This window comes from Myzus persicae, unplaced genomic scaffold (genome assembly GCF_001856785.1).
Source record: "Myzus persicae strain clone G006 unplaced genomic scaffold, MPER_G0061.0, whole genome shotgun sequence".
Lineage (NCBI taxonomy): Eukaryota > Metazoa > Arthropoda > Insecta > Hemiptera > Aphididae > Myzus > Myzus persicae.
Genome location: NW_019101591.1, coordinates 148,100 through 172,656, shown reverse-complemented (window position 1 = coordinate 172,656; position 24,557 = coordinate 148,100). Strand labels below are relative to the sequence as shown.

Genomic DNA, 24,557 nt, shown 5'->3' with positions numbered 1-24,557 from the left:
CTAATCATCAATAACCATATGCGTTTCAAAGAAAAAATTTTTCATTACCTACTTCAAGTAAAATATTTCAAATATTCAGAACATCAATACGTAATATGACAGTGCAATACAATGTTCTAAGTGCATTTAATTCACTGCCACCCGGTCACGTGATAGCAACTAGTTATACTGTCTGAATATACGAGTAGTCACCTGTGTCGGCCATTGTTATTTGTTACATGTAAGTGTAGACAACCGTAATAATTTCGAATCAAAGTAGCGCGTTTTTACTGTCAACAAATTAAAATATTAAACGATTTCAGCGGACCTGTAGGTAATATTATAGAACAGGTGTAATGTAGGCAATCAAAAAACTTTAAGACACAGCTTCGACCAACGATTACACCAACGTTATCCGCAATTTATTTTACGGCAACGCCTCGAGCGTTTATTTTCTAATTTAAAAGACAATTTATAAACGAGCAAATCCAAAATAATTATATCGCTTAGACGATTTCGGCAAATGTGGTCGATCGCGGTAACGGTTGTACGGTCGTCACTATCGTCAACTCTGTCAAAACGAAACGGACAAAATATTACCTTTTTTGCGAGAAATCGTTTTAATCGTTTAAAGACGAAACTGGAGTCTGGAGAGTGTGCATCACAAATCTCAGGGATCACAATATACACACTACCACACGCCTCTTTACTAATGTACCTATTGTGTGTGATACAATATTGAAAATGTAGTACTTATCAATTTATTTTAAAGTATTGTCTAAACGAAGAAAAAATTCAGTATTCTAAATATCCTGGGTAATAAAACATTAGGTATATCATGCGAATATGCCATAGATATTGGATACACTGCGTATTTTATGAGGTATTTGATTTCCTTTCTCAAATACTAACTTAGTATCAAGAATAAATAATTTGCAGTACACACATGAAAATGTTTTTAACACCTTTGTGTCTATTGAAATTAACTTTAAGCTATAATCATTTTAAGCAAATTAATTATGTGTTTTTTGTTGTCATCTTTGTCGACATTTAAACAAAAAACATCAAAATCAAATAAAATTGAGATGATTGCATTACATTTTGTAAAATTAATTATTATGATAACCCTCCACTCTCCCATATTAAATTCCGGTCTACGGCATTGAAAGGCGAGAAACTGAGAAAGTTAACGAAAAGAAAACGTAATTTAAGTTAAGTCAACGTTATGAACGTCAAGGCTTAAACTTTAGTTTAAATTGATATGGTAAATAAATATTTTATTTTTTTAATAACTAACTCTAAAAGCTTAAAGTTAATATGGAAAAAAATGTTAACTTAACTCGGTTCAAAATAAGTTACTTAATTTTGTATGAAATCAACACATTTGTCGCACACACATTGACTGTGCAGCTTTCAGAAAATATAAAATACATTTCGTTTAAAAGCATCCTATACCTACTACTTCTTAGGCATTGTTGCACACCGATTGCAGGTATTTAGACGGTTGTGCCAACTGCATTATTAAATATTTCAATATCCATTCAAACGTTTCACATTTGTTTTTACATACAACTATACAAGAAACATCTAATCGAGTATACCTATTGTGATTTAAACTTTATTTTTTTGTCTCAAATTTACAGGGAAAAAATTGTACAACGGTTTCGTTGCAAGTATTTCGACCGCAGTCAAGTTATTAAAACGATCGGAAAATCAACGAACTGGTTCGATTAAAAGGTCTTGGCACTATAACGTTTCGGCCGTCGTAATTGACGTTCACTTTACACGTACTCCCGACGAACACGGTTGTAGAACACATTTGTATATTATAATTATTACCGACGTGAACTGAGTGACCCGGATGAACCAGAGAGTGAGCGTCAGGTTGACGACGACGACGGCCAGCAGACAAGCGAGAAACACGTACAGGGCGCGTGTCTTCCACTTGGCCGTGGACTTGGGCCCGCCGGCCGATAAGTTGTGGTCGACGTGGGCGGTACGATGGCCGGCCGCGGAGTTCGGGTCGTACGCAGACACCGCGGCGCCGGGCTTGTGCTGCTGCTGCTGCTGCAGGTGGTGGTGGTGTTGCTGTGGCTGGTTATGAGGTAGTAGAAATTGTTGCTGTTGCTGCGGCGTCGGCGTGTCTGCGACCGCCGACGAATCGTACTCGACGATGTCCGCCGACGACGCTGGCCACTGTCGGTGGCCACCACCGACCGCCGTGCCATTCCCTTCGCCGTCGTTACCGTAATCGTAGTCGTCCATCACGGTTGCCGTTCCGGTTCTTCTGCGTCCCAAAGACCATTAAATAATATGAAACATATAAAAAATGAGTGTTATGACGTTAAAAAATAATATCGGGAATAATTATTGAACAGTGAGAGACATTGCCGATTGGGCTAGTTTATGATGTATTCATGACATATGCAATATTGTACTGTTATTATACACTATATTCGTGCGAGGTATCAGTATATTTATCAAAATGCATACAAATATAAGTTTATATTATTATTATTATAAAAATGTCCTTGGAAAATTAGTCTCTCCTACATATCGCCAATTTATATATTCATTTTACACTAATGTCGAGTTATATAACATTCATTTTTGCAATATCCTTCCAATAATCTCACTCCAAGTGTTTATACACGTCGTCCACTTATTCAAATAATTTCACTATTTTTCTCTAGTTTCATACAACTCCTCCCCTCCAAATGATATATCGTTGCTCCATTTCCCATTTTGTGCCCGGGCAGGGAGGGCACACGACGTGTTTCATTGCTTCTTTTTTTCTTCTATGCTTTTAAATGATAATAATTACATATTTTATTTTATATTTCCATGAGCAAAGCTGTTTTAGTTGTATTTTATATTAAGTGTAACCTGGTTTTGTATTCTATTATAATATACACTATCGTTTGTAGTAGAATACAAATTGGACAATAGGAATAATACTTCAGCACTTGTGGATGGACTAGCTAGCCCGACATTACGAAAATTTAAATTGAATAATCGTAAATATTATAATACATTTTTTCAATTGATATCATCACTTCGAAATCGCAAATTAAAAAAAAAAAATGTTGGATATTACGTATAGGTACAAATACATAATATATATAGTTTTGAGGGTGAAGCTTTTCAATTCTGTATCATTCTCATGGCGACATAATCCCATCATTCAGTACCGCATAGTAACCGCCTGCTGCAGTGTACATATGCTATTATAGAGGTATCAGACGCATCGACGTTGAGGGAAATCCTTAGAATATCAGTCCTGGCATACGAACAATGTATATTATGTACGAGTGCGATAGGTATACATAATAATAATAATATGACGACGTCTAACCACGGACGATCGACTAACAGATAAAAAAAAAAAAAAAAAATGCAATAATAATACACGTACATTGCGATAGATACCTACACTTGCGGGCGAGTTATAGGCACTCGATATATATATATATATATATACATAGATATAATGTGCATTCAATCATCGTCGTGCCGTGGTCGTGGACAAGTGTAAGTCTCTGGCGGACGACGACGACTACGACGATCAATCATCATCGGCCCGGGTCGTTTACGACCGCCGTGTATATAATAATGTATATACGAGCCCTTGGATGGGATATTATCATAGAACGTCATATACACAATGTAAGTACGTAAGTATAAATAGTATACATACGGATGCAGCACTAAGTGCATAGCATATTATACGCGCATACGCGGTGCAGTCGGACTCTGCAGGACTCGAAAAGAAAATCGCCTCCTGCGGGGCCCTCGATTATATTGAACTGCAGCAGCTCACGTGCGCGATACGCGCGTCATATTATTATTTATTACAATATAATATAATGTGTGTATGGGTACAATGGGTATACGAGGGGCTATGTACGTCGTCGACGGTGGGTCGGTGGGTCGCGGAGTGCGGTGGGCGCTGTGGGCCGTATTGTGCCGGTTCGCATGCGTTTTCTCTCTTTGACGTGACGTTTTGCGGTGTAGAAAAATAAAAGTCACCGGAAAGTGGAGGGATTTTCTTTTTAATAGCGCGGATACAATACAATGTTATTGTATACCTATACATTATTATTATTACGCTTACGGGTGCTCGTGTTTAGTGGAAAAGGTTGTTTATTAGACCCAACACGAATACGCACGTGTGAGAGTTGGCGCGTATATAATACATGTATATATAAAGGTGTTATTGTCGGTGAGGTCAACTGACGATATATATATATTATTATAAATATGTCGATACGGCGGTCGATGAAGACGGATGGACCGCTCGTGCACAGAGGCAGCGGCGACGGCGGCGGTCGAATAGCTCGCGATGTATATTGTATAAAGCCGCCATATCCGCGAGTACCGCGGTCCCCGCTCGTACCTGTTAAGCATTACTATACATCCCTTATATTGTAATAAGCAGCGGGAAAGTGAGTTTTTAAAAGCCTTTCCATAATACTCGTTGTTGCCCTTTTACCGTTACGATAATGCGCATACATATAAGACACGTGGTGGCGATGAATGGAAATCGGAAAGTCACAAAAGTTGTCCTCACACACACACACACACACACACACTCGTCACTCACTATAAACGCACAATACGCACTGCACAGAACCGATATTTTGCTATACGTTTATTGAGTATTTTATTAAAAAATAGCGACGCGATGAATATTATAATATTATGATACACTCCCTTAATATGATATAATATTGTTATAGACGTACCAGTTTACTAGACGTAAATGCTTTCGTAAACGCGCGCGTTCATCACTACCGCTTTTCAATTATTAAAAATAATATAATGTAATTTCGGATACCTGCTATATCATAATAATTTATAAGTAATTGTATTTTATTTTATGGTTAATTGTATTTTAATAAGTCTAATACTTTAATTGTATATGTCAATAATATGTTATTAAAAAATATAAGATGAGATTATCGTGTATATGTATTAGAACATTTTTTTCGAGAGAAACTTCTTTATGGAGGGTAAAACGCTGAAAAATGTGTACCGAAATTATGCTTATGACACTAATTTCCAAATAAAAGAAATAAAATATAAATCCGATAACCTATTATTATTATTTTTATCTATTTAGATATTTAGTCATTGGTATGGAATAGTGAGGAGGAGCGTAATTTTAATAAATTCTTTAAGTTAAATCAATTGATAATAATTATAAAATACCTAATCATGTATATAATAAAAATTATAAATATCGAATATCGTTTCGATTGCAGGTCATAATAATGTATTTTATATTAAATGCCTATTATATAATTATGTTAATACATTTATTGGTATAACATCAAATACTTCCAATGGTAATTTGATTTGAATTTGAAACTTTAAAATAAATATGTCTATAATATTAATCTATTACTGAAATGAGAGTAAACAAAATAAATAGAATAAATAAAAAGAATCGAACAAATAAATTATTTTTTGTACCACAATCTTGAACCTAAAATCCCATCAGTTCTTGCTGTTCATTTTTAGAAAAGCTAGATATAACTAAAAACTACAAAAGAAGTTTCACTTCATACACACATGCTACATACATACGCACACACACATGGTTTTTCTTTTAAATTGTTTAAGGTACCTTGGTACATACTTTTATTTGAAGAATTATAAAATAATAATTATTATCACTAAAATTAACTACCAGATGTGTTTTATTTTTTTTTCTTGAGAAGGTAAACATGACCTTGTTTCTTCGAAGTAAACATGTACTTGAATAAATTCTCTCTTTTCTCTTTACAATTGGAAGCGAACGAATTCAACTCAATTTCAAATTTCAAAGTGAACTTTCCGAACACTGAGGCACTAATATTATATTATTAACGATAACTACTGAGAAAATAATGTTATCATTAGAGATATATTTTGAGAAGAATGAGTATTTAAAAAATATTTTGATCTCTTGTCTCTAAAAATATAGCGAGGGTGGAACTCTTCCTCCCCTCTCAAACATTTTACTAATAACTTGAGCTAGGGACTTCATGCCTTTAAAAACCTTAAAATATGGGTGCATTTATGCCCTAAAGAATCAATAAATATGCATTAAAAAAAAATTAAATTATTAATATATTATTATTAATATAATTAAACTAAATAGTTAAGCCGATCATAAGGTTTTTTTTAGGTCTAGGCATTTTTAAATTATTTTATTATTTATTCACTCGAACGAAAAAACAACGAAAACTAACGAAAACAAAATACGAAGGACTCACAACACCAACTATCAACTTTTACTATTCACGGGACCGTCTGGCCTCTATCTACAACTAGTAGCATGTTTTCTTGGTATCATTTCGGCCTATCGCCTATCGGGAATCACGAGTGTAGAGTACCGATAAGTAACAATACAATTATAGTGATAGACAAGAAAAACGCAAAACATTAATTTTTAAATATTTATATCTGGTCCAGGAAATCTATTTTAAAATTAACTTTTTTTATAAAATTAAAAAACTTACTCCTTACATAAATAATTGTCAAATATGCACTAATAAAATGAAAAATGGTCAAATATGCAAAATATGCAGCTATACATTTTAAATATAAACTCGTATTGCTATGAAACAAATTTAATGATTATTTAAAAACATGTAAACTCCTAGAAGTCCCGAGCCCTGCTAATAATAAATCGATGTATATGTAAACATTATAATAAAACAACTCTAGAAGTTTTGTAGAATTGTGAAACTAGTGGAAATATATACGCGTGACAAAACTTTAAATATACATATTGCCATATAGATATTTTATTTTATATTAATTATTATAACGCTACATAAAAATTATATCGAAGTATAATATGCTTTTTTTAAAAAGTGATCCATTTACCACCTGGCCACATTAATTTTCTGTGTCGGTGTTTATACTTTTCAAGTGTTTGAAGTATTTACAACATTGCAATATTACAAAGCACTTTATTAAATTGATTTTTTAATCAGCATAGATAAATTGGTTAATGTATAAATAGTTTTTTTTATTAAAAAGCGGTTAAAGTTCATATGGTAGGGGATAACCCTCGAAAGTTATGGTGCATTACTCTAACACTCTTCAGAGTTATTTAAATGTTCTTTAATAAATATGTACATATTTAAAACCATTTATTCATATTGAATCTATCTATTAGACTGATGAAAATATTTATACTGCACAAAAATTAGAGGTTAAATACACCCATACCTACAATATATATCAATACTACATCAATACCTAGTTATGCATTTACACCAAACATTATTGACATTAATATTTTTTTAATTTTGTTTCGTTTAATAATGAAACTATTTGAATTCACATTCGAGTACATAGTTTGTACCTATGACGCACTTAACTACACTTATTTTTTAGATGAATTTTTTTTGTTATTTTAATTGAATTATCGAGAAAATTACACTTTTGTAATAAAAAAATTAATTTCTTCTCATTTTTTCGTGATGTGGTTTTTTCCTATAATAATACATTACAAGCTATATATTTTTTTAATATTCGATAGTTGGATGCAGAATGTTTTTTTTAAAAAGATGTATGTGTTAGTGTACGAATTAAAAATAAACAGGTATTATAGATTGTTATTATTGTCAAAGAAAATGTATCTATACCTAGTATATTGATAATATTTAGTTCTGTATATGTATATATATATACGATACAGCATTCAATTTGTTTTAAGTAATTTGTTTTAAATATAAATATGTAGTTACTTTAAGTCGTTCAATACTACAAACCCGCCGTCGCATTGATGGCGGCATTGTATTCGTACATAATCGATGCTGAATGGGGTACAAATGTTTCGGTGACGGAGATTGAGGTAAACGTCATTTTAATATCCCTTTGGCCATAACTTTTTTCCAACATAATATTAATAATGATTTCAGTGTGGCGTAGATAGAGCCGGTAAGCCGCACTATCGTGACAGATATAAAAAAAAGCAAAACCACACAAGTGCAGTGTTTACATTTTATCTCGAACTTTTACCGAATACCACAAAATAGTTTTCCTCTTCACTGTATTCATATAGCAGTATATAGTTTGTACGCTATGGCTGCGGCTTTTATTATATTATTATGCGGTCATCAGTTTGTTTCGGTATCTACCTACTTAGATAGGTACCATACCGCGGTAGGCGGTGCATATTGACATTTGACGAGATATTATACATTATTAAATATATATATATATATATAATAAGGAGGTCTTGATAGTTCAGAGCAGGGAGAGAGAGGGCGAAAATTCTTCTGTTATTAATATTTTCGAGATGCAAATACAGGGGGTAGCGGAAAAAACTGATAAATATAATTAACTAACTATGTCAAACTTTTATCAAATTTGAAAAGAAGGACTTATAATTCCCTACTATTTCATAAATGCTTTGCCTTATATTACAAAGATAATGCTCATGAAACAGATGTGATGAATTATACAGATTACATATTGTATTAACAGAGATATTTGCAAAAATCAAAATTACTATAGACATTTGTAAATTATTTAGTATAGAGTAATTTATTAGTGGTTACTTGTTAGAGTAGGAAATTATTTGGTGACATTGATTGAATACTGCAGACAAGAGTCCTCTAGGGTATAATTCTTCATAATATATTTCTTATAATTCTTTATATTATGTGCCTACCGAGTACTTATACTTATATGTTTTGGATTATCTTCAAAAAAATGTTTTTGAATGAGCATAATCTTTACAATTTCAACTTTTTAACCATACCTGACATTTGACAATAAATTCGGCACAGTGCAGAATAAAATATGGTACTAAGAGATGACTTCAGCCTTCTTATTTTAAGAATGTATTATAAAAAAATCAAAATGTATTAAGTTTTCTTATGACTTATGATAATTTGACCATATAAAAAAAAATGAAATTACTATACATTACACAAATACCACTGGTCCAAAATTATTGAAATATTCAAGCGTTAAAATCCTCAGTATATTAATTGATGAACATCTTAAATGGAACAGTCATATTCAATCTAAAACAACGAAGTACTACCAACACACTTTTATTTGTAAAATAAATTGGTGTCTAAATGTTTATTCATGTTATGTATAAATTTGATTATCTTAACCCCGCCGCTTTTAAAAATGTTTCTTTTTTTCTAATTTCTGTTTTTATCAGAAGTGCATATAAGTACATATTGGCTACGATTGCTCTATAAGAAGAGGTGCCACCTCAGTTGAGAACAATACTATATTTTTTTTCGAATTTTTATCAACATTTATTTGTAAACAGCATTATTAATTCCAGCAATAATTAATATGGTTATTACGTAATTACTTTGGTTTTATTCAATAAAAATGTTTAAAAAAATATATATGTGAAGTTTTACGATTATTATAGTGGTGTGATAAAAAAATATTATATAAAACAAGGGAGATAATAATGTTGTTCACTTATGTGATGCCCCCATGCCCCCAAAAAAGGGCTTAATATTTAAACCTATTATATATGTAAGTTATATTTGTAGATCCAGTGATTAGGTAATTAAAAGGTTTATTTTAGTCTAACATTCTATCAAGTCCATTTTTGTTTATCTAATTTGTGTTCATACAGCCCTATATTATAAATGTTGAGTATATAATAGTATGTATCATAGCCTCACAGAATATCTGAAATTCTAAACAACTTTTTGCACCATTATGCATTTTAGTTTTTATGAATACACCACAATAAATGAACCATATTATAAATTTTTTTTATTTAATTAGCACTTTTAATAGGTAACAGACATTGAATATAGGTATAATGTCTTGTCTATGATGTATGTAATTATTCACATGTCTTAAAAAAATTCGGGAATATTGTACACTTAGCCCGGTCTAGATCTAATATTCATATCGAATAATTGAAATAAATTTCTAAAAAATTATTGATTTATTAGTCTCTCAAAAATAAAGGCATTTAGATTTTAGAATTCAAATTGTTTATTAATCATCAACTTAATCAATTTTGTTTTTATTTTCTAATTCTAAGCCATTTATTTAATTTTCACTAATGAAATAATTTGATTATTGTTGTATTATTTCGTATTATTTACTCAAACGTGCAGTGTTTTATTGTTCTAAACATTTGTAATAGTTAAAATGATAAAATTAGGTCCCCCGAAAAAACAAATTTCTGGTTAGAGTACAGGTTACAGTATCACACCCATATAGATAAGTATTCCATTTACATTATAAATTTATAAATTTTGTGTTTAAGACAGTTGGTAAAAAATATTTCGTTAAACAATGATTCATCAAAAACTGTTTTTCAATAACATTTTTTGTGAAAGTGCTTTTTAATTTTGATAAATAATCGTCCAGATACCATTAACTGTATTACCTGGGCATTGTTTTTGAACGGAAGTAATCGGCTGTTGATCTGCCACCGTATACATCGTTCTCTAGTCCAATTCCACCGTTGTGGTTTACCGCCGACTCTGCAGTAGAATGTATCTGCAACAGGTAAAAATATTAGACAAATAAAGTAAGCACAATTTGCTTCAATATAATAAAAAAAAAAAACACTTATGTTGGACGGTGGAGCAATAATTTAGTCGGATATATTTTGTCTTAAAATTTAAATGTAAAAATACAAGATGATAATATGTACTATGCATAATCAATATTAATAATAACTAATAAGTATAGTGTATACGTATAATAATAAGTAAAAAAATATAATATATAATAAGTATACACGCCTATTAATATTTCTTTACTTATTCACAAAAATGTTTATTAATTTAATATTTTTCATTACTATTTGGTTGATGATAACATATTTTACCTATCGGGGTAGTGTAATTAGATTAATTAACGTAAAATAAACATTGTTAATTTTTGCCTTAAAACATTAATTGTTTTTTTTTTCAGCGGACAACAAACTTGAGGTGTTGTTTGGAAAATTGTACCTATATTTAGCACTTACACAATCGTATTATATGTAAACGACGTCTTTGTTATTCGTCAAATATAGGTACTCAAATACATAATCATGTTACTAAAAAGGTGAATCGTATACATATTAGTTTATTAAGTAGGCAGGTTTTTTTTATGGGGTTAGGCTGGGGAAGGCTAAGTATATTAAAGGAAATTATATAATAATTGATTATTTAAAATAATTTTTGGGCTATAAAATATTAAAAATAGATGCGGATATGTTTTTTCGGAGTATGTTGAAACAGATATTATAGCCACCAAGGACCTAGAACAATTGAGTTACGCGTGGAGGAGTAGATGAACTATATCATAGCGTGGTATATTATTATCTCTTGGCACACGACGGTACTTGCAAATTATCAGACTGTGTATTTGTTATATTATTTTTAATAAAATCAAAATTATTCTGTTCTACGATTAAGTTTTGTTCATAGTAAGTTCACTTTAGTAAGACACTGGTATGAAGGGTCTGTTCTCACACATTTATCGGGGCAGTTGTGACCCACCCTCCACCCAGCTTCCCAATAAAATAATGTCTTTATAACTAAACAATCGTGTTCCCAAAAATGTAGGTCGTACTCGAAAAATTTCTACTCAAAAATACATATTAATATACAATACCTATATTTTAGATATAAAATATTATGTAGGGATGAGGAGTGATTTTTGTAATATCCTCAAGCCTATAAACATCTGTTTTTAAAAAACCCGTAATTTTACAACTTACAAGATCTGAGCATTATAACTGTGTGTTTAGACTTAGTATCCGGTAATAACGGTTTATCTACATGAATTTCGACGCGTGGGACCTCTTAAACGTAAATTCTGTATAGGTGATATAAACCAGTGCCACGTGTTCTTCCATCCCGGATCATGTGCGTACTATCAACTTAAACTTTTTACGCTTTCATCAGTAATTTAGCAGTAACTACAATTATCCCGAGTACCTATCGGCTGTCGTGATATTTTTTTATTTGTTATAACTTATAACATTTTTTATGATGCACAATATCAATAATGCATTGCTATAAAATTTATAATGCAATGGATGGAATTCATAATAATGTCTATATAGCTACGTCGGGAGTGATGATTCGTGTCACAGTCAAATGATACAAACTTAGTATAGCTGAATGATAATTTAAATTGTCTACACAACGGTGACAAAAATATGATATAAAAATACATGAACTGAAGTTTCATTACATAATAATTATACACTAGGTAATATGAACTAATATACATTAATTTATTTGTATTCACCCACCCTTGCAGTGGCAGATTCAAGATTTTATTTATTTTTATTTATTTTTTTTTTTTAGAATATAGTAGTATAATAATTATTTGTTATAATATAAGAGAGGACTGACTAGGGAACCTCATAAGTTTGGTATGATGATGCCGAGTGGGTAGATTTTAGAAACTTAATACGTTCACAGAATACACTGAAATGATATAGTTTTTAAATTTTCCAGAGATTTTAGAGAGGTCTGCAATAATCTCAGCCTTGTGGCTATTCTACTGACTATTCCACATGATTATTGAAATGTTAAATATTATTTTTTTCCCTTACTTTTAAAATGCGTTCTAATTATTTTTCAAATGACCTATTTATAACAACACTATAATGATTATTATATCGTTTAGTCAATAATTTTTTTTTGTAAATTATTGATAATGCCTTTTACACTATTATATCGTCAATCATAATATTATGTACCTATGTGGCTACATAGTATAAAATAATTTTTTTTAACATAATAAATACCTATGTTTTTGGGCTGGGTACAAATTGTTTGTAACCGATTTTTGCGAAGTCAATTTTCATAACGTTATTGTTTTATTGCCATAGAAATGCAGATTAACGCAATAATGGAAAAAAAAATTCGGTGAACTAAATTTCTAACAAAATGTAGTATGCTACTATTACTCTACTAAATATTTTTCCACCACACTAAATCCAAAAATATATCTATGATTTCTTAATTTTCCTTGGAGAGGAAAGATATCTAATATCATCATATGTTACTTTCTTCGTGCTCCTTCCCTGCACTATTGTAGTTACATAAATATAATGCACTTGAACTCGAATTCCTTTTAACAATAACAACATTATTATTATGTGATTCACCTTTCGAGATCGGCCAGACGAGACTATTGAAAAGACGACGGCGACGTGTCAAGTGACGTTTATAATGGCAAGTTTATACCGATTGCGGCCAGGCTGTACCATATTATTATATTATTACAACCACGGTCATCGATGAGGGTTACGCTCGCGAGTGTAACGGACGATATTGGCACAATAACTGTGAAATAATAATGTTTACATGTCATTATTATAGCATAGAACAGCTGCTCGATGATGATATTATTATTATCGCGGATCGAAGAGAGCGTTGTCGGAGCGCCGCCGAAGCGTTGATTTTAACGCATTTATTATTTATTTTCTCTCGCGGTTTGTTTATTTGCGCGAATAGACTACCGATGATGACGACGTGTTGTTACGATATCGCCGTGTCGTTTATTCCTTTATCCGCAGCAAATATTATTATTATTATTTACGGCGTATTTCGAAGATATCTACTATTTTGGCATGCGTCCGAAACTTTATTTAGTAAAAAAACACAACCACGTGAGGGGGCGACAGCAAAACTGTATTATTATATCCCATATAGCGACACCGACCTCCTGCAACCGAATGAAACAAAATATTAAATACCAGAACATAATATTATAATATTAATATAATCAGGGCACGAGCATATGCGTTTCGCTAAATAGATGTGAATGTATAATTATAGTTACACGACTATCTTATGCTCATGAGAATGTTCATATATGCAGTCAAAACTTTTAAGTATTCGATGAAATCTGATTAATTTATCCATAATACTTAATCACATCTTGATATTTTATATTTCGCAAACTTGTATCGATAAACACACTTTTTGTAATTTTTAATAGTTTTTATTTGACTAGCGAGTCGTCCGTTATTTTTAACGTCTTATTTTTTTATAATTTTACCGTCTACGGTATATTATTCTAAATTTATAGATAGTATTTTTATTGTTTCCAACAAATATCAAAACCATTTACAACGTGTTTTCAATAACTTTAACAATTTCAAATGCTTTTTAAATTTAAAAATATATATCATGATTTTTCCAAAATATGCCCATAATATTGGCATGCAAAATAAACTTAGAATTATTATTATGCAATTATTATATATCGCCAAAAACAAAATTGCGTCGAAGCGAATTTTAGCATTTAACACGATTTGGCTGCAAGATTGATATTCAAATTTCCCTAACTTACGAGCAACGTTACTAATAATATTGATATAGTTATATGTATAATATTTGTACTCGCAAATGACCGGAAAAATCTAAACGTTATACTATTTAGCTATCGATTCGTTTCGTTCTTCACCGCTGCGGTGTACCGTTTTATTTCTGAAAGAGTGAAACACTTAAATTTTTTTTTCGATCTGCAACGGTCGATCGTGGAGGGACGAAATCGGCCGATGTTGAGCCGCGTGGGTAAAAAATACGAAATTGAAAATTCTCCGAGTTTCCGCACTGTACGACGACATTATCGCTGGGCGGCGATTATTGCCAGTGAATTAAATAATATATTATAATAATAAACGCCGCAGAACATTATTGTGCGACGCGATATATATACATATATGACATTATATCATACATTATCTACTCGGCGGTGGTGGTATATATATATATATATATAATATTATATATATATATACGGTATACAATTACTACTATTATTCGTTACACGGGCACAGCCGCCGGCGGACGCGGTGAATTATGATCGTAATAATAATAACAATAATAATAATAATAATAATCGTCGGATATTTTGCATATAAATTGGTACTAGTCTTGTGGTGGTATATATATATATATTTACACTGGTCGTGACGGGTATATATTTATATATATATATACAGTGTGTAATAATCGTCGTCGTCGTTGTCGTTGTCGTTCTTATATACTGGCGAGCGAGCGGGCGGGCGGGCTGAAAGAAATTATTACGAGCGAGCAGAGCACGCCGCCGCCGCCGCCGCCGCCGCCGCTGTCGTATAAAAAAATCGAGTCTCGTATATAGATTTCGCGCTGTATATATAACAAAATATTATAATATAACCGAGACGGAGGGACGTGGTTTAACCGCACGCACACGCACGTATAGTCGCCGTCGTTATAATAATAATAATAATAATAATAATAATAATAATAATAATACGCGATATAATAATATTATATTTATGGCATCGCCGCCGACGCCGCCCCCGCGATTCGCTTATAGACGAAAAAAATAATATATATGTGCTCACCGAAGAGCGGGTGAGAAACCCGAAGAGAGTTGGACGCCGTCGCCGAACATAATATGTGAGCATATTAGTTTGAGTATTGTACATTGTAACGGCTGTGTTACCTATGCATCACACCAGTTGTAACCAGATACCAATAATAAGTGTATTTTAATATTATGATGTCAACTTTATGTCTTGCAGATCATTTAGAGCTTACTTGAAAAAAGTATTTAGAAACAATACATAGGATGGACACTGGATAGATAGGTACATCCACTTTTATCTTTACAAGATGCAAGATAATAGAATCTAGTCACCAGATACATAATTTTTTGAAATAATTATTCTCAAAAGAAATCGCTTACATGTAAAATGCACTTCGGTTTAGTTTATTTTACTTGGTAGGCATTGCCATCACTCATCAGTTGTACAATGTACTTAGTTACTTTTAATATGTACCTCAGTATATATTATAACGAGAAACGAGTGATAATAATATTATAACATTACATATCTTTTTCATGAATTTAGGTAGTGATAACAATGAGATACCTTCCTATGTACCTTTCTTTATAAACGGAATTAACATTAAACATTAAAAAAAAAAAATTATACGGAGTGTGGCTTCCTATAAACTTGTTTTACGAATTTACGATTAATGTTGTGATTTCATCAGTCAGCCACCATGAAATAGCAAGTGGCAAGTTTTAAATTTCACGTCCTGTCGTTCAAAAAAATAATGATTGTCGAGACTGTTTGGCTTCCTAGTTCTTACTTGTAAAATTACATTATTGATGGTTCTGTCACTGGAGAGACTGTGAGAAAAAACTTATCTAGATACAAGATACCAGATACAATTATTAAATATCCAAGTACATAAGATACAATTATACAAAATATCTATTTAAGATACAACCGATCCCTGCATACCTATAACAGACACGATACGATTATCTGCTGACAGATTGTATACTTTATTATTCGAGCACAAATAACTTTAAGGTCCGTAGCCATTACACACTGTGTTACTTAGTGTGAGCACATTCAGTTCGAGATGACCACCAACACCCCAAAAACAACGACACAAAACTCCGTACGACTTCGCGAAATACGCCTAAATCTACTTATTAATTTAAGAATTTTCTGACACACTTTGTGAGTTTTAGTATTATAATATGGTTTGTAAGTCGTGACTCGTGGATATAATAATTACTGAGACCTAGTCCTTTTTATTTTAGTTTATTACTACAATATCTTGTCATCCACCAATCCCTAGCTGCTAGTATAAAATACATATCATCTATAATGATGTGACATGAAAATCATCCCTAGACATTTTATATTAAACAGGTCACCACTGGCCACGTTTAACATATTATACATTTATACACAACTTGCACCGCTCGAACTTTTCGATAGTCAAAAATTCTCCCCTCGTACTCGCCAACTCAAAAACTCGCTGAAACTCGAATTGTCATTTGGCTCCCTTGGGTTTTGGGAATCGTGAAAGTTCTACCATAAAACCACCTATAATATCGGCACGTTTTAAAGGGAGTAGGCAAAGTGTATGTATCAAATATACATCACAATACGTATGCAACTGAATTCGACTTTTATATGTCACATTATACTTCGGCGTCTAACACTTTTCTATTGAGAGTAAAATGTTGGCTCTTAAACACATTACACTTGTGTTGAACCATACAGAATATTATGATTCGTGGAAGACGACATACCATGTTATTAAATCAAACCGATGAAAGATCTTCGTGACGATTCGCCACAAGACCGGTGAGCCAAAAAATATGAAATTGTTGTTTTTCAAACATTTTTGCAATGGGAAAATTGAATACGGCTTCGTGAGTGGGAAGAGGAAGACTCTAGTGACACCTATTTATTATCTTATTAAATTCGCCCCGCAGTTGTATGAGTTATGGTTGAAGTTCGTTTAGCAAAAATTAGAGGGGATTTAATTTCGATGAATTGTCTCGAGAGATTCAACTTGGATTCCGTTATATTATACCAGATAATTGGTCTGGTATCGGTATTGAGCGAGTACCCACACGAAACGTATCTGGTAAACAGTTACTTATACTATTATGATTTAATATAATATATTGATTATTGATGCAAAAGTTATAGGAGATTAATAGTAATGTTTTAACAGTACCAAATAGTAAAAATAATAATTAATATTTTATCAAAGCCATGAAGGGACACAACATCGCATAAGACAGCCTTCTATACTAGCTATACTAGAACAGGTTCACTTGTTGCGCACTGAGGCCTAAGAGATAGATATCTTATGTGTTTATAACACGCCTATAAATAGTGTACCGATAGTAATTTATGCTGATGCATTTGTTTTCATTATGTTCACACATTATTTACGTGTACTAGTGGCGATGTTTCCGTTCTGGATTGGTTTATTTATCGTTGTAGTAACATGTTACAAGGCAACATGATAATTAAACCACGGATATTATTACAGCATTATAAGTAAAATCTTACGGCAAAGAAACATCATCCGTAGGTAAGCTCCTGTACGGAGGAATAAATATAAAAGCATCACTTTCTGGAGGTGAGATTGCATTATATTATCATCTATAAAAATTTCAACCAACTATATTATTACCGAACAGTACGAAAAATCCATTTTTTTTTTCAAATTCAGTACTCGTTAACCGAGTTGACATTCACAGTTAGGTTATTCATTAAAAGGAACGGTATCTCTTACATAATGAGTGAAAAGTGAAAAATTATCATAGACAAAAACAATGCTATTACAATTAATATAATATGTATATATAGCTTTCGATTTTTAATATTTTTTAATTACCACATAGGTCACACGCATATTTAGTTGTATCGATTTAATTAGGGTAACTTAATTTTTTTAATGGGAACCTTATAATAATTAAATATATTGTTAAAAATACATGATTTTCTATTGATTCTATAACACACAACTATATAGGTAGTCGTAGTATTTTAGACATTATACGTTTGAGTTACTAAATTATTAGGTACATCCAATATTTTTTATTTGCTTTTTTTAATCATCACGTATAATAGTATACAGAGTGTCAAAAAAAAGTAGTTAATCGATTAGTTTTAAGTTTTCACTTCAGTTAGGTGTATTATAAGTTACATCTAAATTTTATGACGTATTATAAACATGGTTAAAGTATTATTTTCTAAATTTGCAGTAATAAAAAGCTAACAATTAAGATGGATTCTGATTTAACTACTTAGTTAAAATTCGTTAATAGTCAATAATTAGAAAAAAATCTAACTAGTAGACTAGTATTCAGTCGAGTTCTTAAGTCCAAAAACGTTGAAATCATCGAATTTCTGACTTTTTAATCGGTTAAAGTCCCCATACCTTTGCACCCGGGCAATGTATATTTCATATTTCTTTCCCCCTCTCGAGAACCAACCCGTCCAGCTGCGATTTTCACCCTCAGCTCTGTATCGCGCCGGAACCTAGGTCCACACACACACACACACACACACACCAAAAAACTGTCGTCCACGACCGGGACGTCACTTACCTTTTGTCGGACCGACGAGACGGACTCGTCATGGCGGGCACACGGTTGGAAGACACACGCTGCCGAGACGCGCACCGCTGTCCACAGTTGTCGTGTAGAGTTGTTGTCGCGTCGGCCGACGGACGACTGTCGGACGGCGATCGTTTCGCGCAAAAGTATAAACGTAAATAATAATAATAATAATAATAATAATAATAATAATAATAATTATAATATCATATCGTCGTGTGTTGATGATAGTAATAATAATAATGATAATAAAACGTACCGTCGCCGTGTGACCGCTCGCGACCTATTGGCGGCGGCACGCGCGGGCCCGCCGCCGTTTCGCGCACGTACACGCGGCGGCGTTATTTTAAGACGGACCGACGACGACGCCGCCGGCGACCTATTATAATAACGCGTCACGACCGATTCCTATTATTAGCCGCCTCGTCCCGGCCGCTCGATCTCCAGCGGGCGGGGGCCTGGACACAGGAGGCGATCTCTTTTCGGTCCGTTTATAGATCCTTGTATGATATACACGCGAGCTGGGCAACAGGCGGCGGACCCTAATTACCGTAGGCTGCACCGGTAGTGGGCTACACCGACGGCCGGCTCGAGAGTCCACGTAGTCGTTTAGAGTTTTTTTTTTTTTTTTTTTTTTTATTGAGAAAAAAAATGTCCCGTCTACCCCGCGGTTGTTGTGCGACCACCGCTGCAGTTACGCCTCGCGAGATAACACCTAGCCGGTGTTATCGCATTGATAAGGAAAAAGAGTTACTATTTTTAATTTTTATTTTCGTTCGCAATCGCCAGGCCGTATCCGCTGCAACACAGCACTTGTGATTTTTTTTGTTTTTATTTCGTTTTGCGCGATAACCAACAATACCTAACAATACCAAATACCTGTCCGGACATAACTGATACCCTTAACGCATCTGTTGGGGTTTGAGCGTTGTATTCGCTGCGATCTTCGGCTATAAAAAGTCGTTTTTAATCTACTCACGTAAGAGATAAAAATACTAGTATTTAAATAACATTTTTTTTTATATTATAATATATTTATATGAAAAAAAAAACAAATTATACATTGACAAACTTCCAAATCCAAAAACTAACGTCTGTAGTTATGAAAATTATAATAATCAAAATTGTAAATAGTTTTAGTACCGATGGTAGATAAATAAACCAGAGGACAAAGAAAATGGCTTTAGTTTATATACTTTTTTTTTTTTCAAAAATCAAGAACTTCTTTGTCAACTATTGGTTCATTAACAAATTTTTTAGAAGGCTTTTCTAGTAATCATATTATCTGATTATTACCTATACTGGTAAATTTTGAGTAGGTACCATACGGAGTGCCAATTTAATCCCATACGTCATGAACGAAGGAAAAATAATATCAAGGATGATGGGCGTTGACAACTAAAAGTTATTTTTTTTAATTTACTAATTAGTTGCTTGATGGCACACATTGTGTCACTATTTTTATTAATAGTAACTTTTTAGAAATTAAATTTGTCCTTGATATGCAGATACTTATTTTAATCAATGAATTATCAGTGAAGCCCTATGGATATATAATATATTTTGTTTTGCACAAATTACTGTTTTAAAAAAAAAAATAATAATTTTTTAATTGGAATTATTATATCTAATGTTATACATGTTATAAATTATAATATTATGTTTAATAGATACAAAATAGATTGTAGAATTTCAAAGTATCTTGTGTACTATTTCTGGATTCCAATAGGGTCATAAAATATTGTATTATAAATACAACTTTACTCTAAATATGTGTGCATCGACTTAAGAGTAAATTACGAACATGTGAATAATGTATATGTAATAATAATAAGTATAATAAATAATAATACAATTAAAAGTACCTATACGTTGCACATAAAACATATTAATATAATATTATGCATGTTACTACGTTATATACAACTGATTTCTAACTAAATTAAGTTTATTTTATTACTTAATGTTTGTAACTTTCAATTTTAGACTTGATTCTCATATTTTGTCAAGACCTATAAGGTATCTTAAATTAACGAGTTGAAAAAATGATTTAACTGGCCCAGTATTGAATAATTCGCCAATTGAGGTATTCTCGAAAATTATACCGATTGAGTCTCGGAGAAAATAAATTATAATGTATAGCAATAAAGTCCTTTTATTTTTATGTTTTATGACGTGTTATTATAAGTTCTGCGAGTTTTTATAGATCTAGTTGAAATAGAAATACCAACACTGTTAAACTCTCAACTGTAGTAAACATACATTATACGAATGTTATGCTCATTCGACTATCCATTATATATAGCTCTTATAAAAGTTAGTATACTTAGACCTACTACAGACTGATGTACTGCAGACTTTCATTATCATGACTCTTCAATTATATAAATAATTATAATCGTGTAGAATATTCTTCTTGTTAAAAATAGTTCAGAGTTTAAATTTTTTTACTTGCAAGAAATTATATTTATTTTTTTAAATATTTTAAATAACTGAATAACACAATAAAAAAATAAATGATTATGATTTTTAGATTGTACATCACATTTATCGATAAACAATTTTTTTTTCAAATAAACATTTAAAATAAAAAAATGTGTAACATTTTTTTTTTCCAGTAGTTTTATAAGATCTATAAAAATGGGCATTTTTTTCAAAGTTGGAAAAGACTAAGTGTTAAAGCGTCCCATTTAAAATTTGTATGTAAATTGCAGGGGGTATTTTATACATAATATTATATAAAATACGGCTCAGGTATGTTTTCTATAGGTATTTGTAAATGTTGTCTTGAATTTTTTTTTTTTGTACGTAAATTACACAGAGGCATATTTTTGCAAAATCAATATTTCTCTTACCATTTTTTAGACTCAGGATTAGAGATATTACTATATAAATATTTATATGGTTAAAAATATTGGTTTTGTTGCATATGTTGTGTATAATTAATAAATTAGTAATTAGAAGTAACTGATACACATTTCAACATTTGTATGATAATTCCTGCACAAAGGATAAATGGGTACCTATGTTTTGTTTGTTAGAAATTCTTTAATTTTTTATCGTATATAATATGTTTTTTATTTTCCAATTATTTTTCTACTTTTTAATCCCTGACATCTCAAATGAATATATCTATCATCTATGTATCACTTTGCAAGTTTTTCAAAATGTATTGGATTGCAATTTACGTAGTAAATGACTATCATTTTTTGTCGGGGACACTATTTACACAATTAAGAAAAAATTAATACTTACAATATTTCATATTGTATGAAGCTGAGTTGATATATACCTGAAACTACCTAATTCCTTCTAAAAGGTCTTCTCGTTGGAAAACAATAATTCTTATAAACCATCTCTACAGCAAAACAGCCAAGAGTATAGGCTTATATATTATGTGTCTGGATTTTGACAATCTGACGGCATAATTTATTTTTTATTATTGTTATATATTATATAGTACAATATAACACATTATGTGGTACGGCTTTTTAAAAGTAAACAATGTAATGTTTCAGATAGATAACACCTTGATTATAAAACTAGAGCTTAAATACACAAAAAGACAAACATTTAATAACTGAATGGGACTTCTACATGAATCGTGTGTAATTAACAAAGACACCACCCGATTAAGAGGGGCAGATTTTGAAAAATTACTTTCACTAATATGTAGGTAGAACTCCGGAACCCAAAAGCCACTAGAATCATCGTGGTATGTCAACGTTCATGTGATTTATTAATAAACCCTGAATAAATATTGAAGTTTGAAAATCTGATTAACAGGACAAGAAGACCAGTGATGTGCTAGTAGTTTCTAATATCAGCTGATTTTAAATTGATGTAACCTGATGTATTGTTCCAAACATAGAGAATTAAGAAATAACTTATACACACAGTTACCTATCAAAAATCAAACAAACCAGATGGCAAACAACAAATATCACGAATAAGGCGGTATAAAAACAGTAAAGATATACCATCTGCAGGTATGGTTAAATGCTTAGTGGCCAAGGATTTCTCGATTTCATTAAACCTTATATACGGATACTAAATACTGCAATAGAGGACGGTAAAACTAAAAACTGACCGATACAAAACACATCCAATAAGGATTTAGAATATAAATAGGTACATGGATGTTCATGTGAATCAAAAAAAATTATGACAAAAAATGTTGGGTATAATATGATCTCCGATGCTTTATCAGAGCCCAAATAAACTTTGAAAGAATTGGCACTCAAGCAGGAACAGTTGTAATACGACTGTCTGGTACTGCCGAATATCGTGTATATCTTATACGCTTCTAAGGTCCTTAAGGTTATTCAATAACCAAAATAAAAGGAAAAATTATTACAATTATTGTTATTATGTATCAACAATTTGTAAATTTTTAAAATTATTATATTTTAGTCTTCAGATCTTACACTACTAACCATATTATTTATACACCTACTATATACTCTGACTTACACATTGTAATGATTTCTTAAGTGAGAATAAAAAATACTAGATGTCTTATGAATATTTAATCTGAGGCTTTTTTACTGCTCAATAATGGTTTTAAATTTATTGGTTAATATTTCTTAAGTGAATTGTTATAGTAATAAGTTGTTGAAAATAAGTTTTGGATATCTCGCAGAATATCTGTTCCACTTTGTCACTGATGAAATAAATGAGAAAATATTGATATTTAGTGGTGGAAAAAGTCTCAGTATCTACCTACCGCTACTCTAAATACGTACAGTAATATAATTATAACGTCACAACATTATTACAATACAATACACATGTTGGCGGTTAATTAATTGAACCCAAATCGTAATACTATTGTCTATTAAATAATAATATATCAAACGAGCCGGTCGCGGTAGTGCCGGGGTGAAGTTATTGGAGGTTGCATTGCAGCAATAGTAGTGCTCGGGCGGCATGAGTAGCGGTTAATATGAATAATTATTCTAATTATAATAATTAATCAGCGTGTATAGTAACAGTGATGGAATCGGACGGAAATAATCTGGTACGTCTATTCCGGTGCCGTATACATCGTGCTCGTGAGTGTAAGGACGATCGCAGACCGCTGTCCATCATTATTCATTACACCTAGTAAAATATGTGTTACTGTGATTCGCATTGAGTCTTTCTTAGGGCGAATGCTGACAATGTGTACCGGTTAGGTACACGACCTAGGTCCTAGATGTATTACCGAATGTCGACAAATTACAAAAATATATGTACACATGGACAAAGAAAGTCGAAATTCACTGTTAATATTATGATGGTTTTGGTATTTTACACACTAATTATTACTAACCTTATGCTTTAAAAGAAATATATGATATTATTACATAGAATACAATAATTAAGTTTCTATTACATGTGTTTAATCAAATCATTGGACTAGCTACGTCATAATTAATTGCTGTATAGATTTATTGTCATACAATAATTTATATATTCATAATGTGTAACAATTATAATTATATTTGAAAGAAATGTGAGAATGATATTATTACAAATTAATTACAGACTATAGTATTAGTATTTTTTTTTTATTGCAACATAACAAACTTTACAAACTTTCATGATATTTTGAATTGTACAAAATGTAAATATTTTAAAGTGGATTTCGTTTTGCAATTTCATCGCATATACCGTCGCTCATAACTTTTTTAATTAGAAATAGTAGT

At 31.6% G+C, this 24,557-nt stretch overlaps 1 protein-coding gene across 3 annotated transcripts in view; it reads right to left on the bottom strand.

Moving 5' to 3' along the window:
* Nucleotides 1-24,557, bottom strand: part of LOC111029805 (gamma-sarcoglycan) — a 142,562-nt gene that overhangs the window by 15,415 nt on the left and 102,590 nt on the right. The window contains exons 1-3 of one of the 3 annotated variants that reach the window (XM_022308987.1): nucleotides 18,859-19,167; nucleotides 10,364-10,476; nucleotides 1,819-2,266 (exon numbers count right to left, since the gene is read on the bottom strand). In XM_022308987.1, the coding sequence (XP_022164679.1) occupies nucleotides 1,819-2,266; nucleotides 10,364-10,371 (456 nt within the window). In that variant the 5' untranslated portion in view covers nucleotides 10,372-10,476; nucleotides 18,859-19,167. Of the gene's footprint in view, nucleotides 1-1,818; nucleotides 2,267-10,363; nucleotides 10,477-18,858; nucleotides 19,168-24,557 lie in introns of those variants that run through there. The other 2 variants (XM_022308985.1, XM_022308986.1) reach the window with 2 other exon arrangements.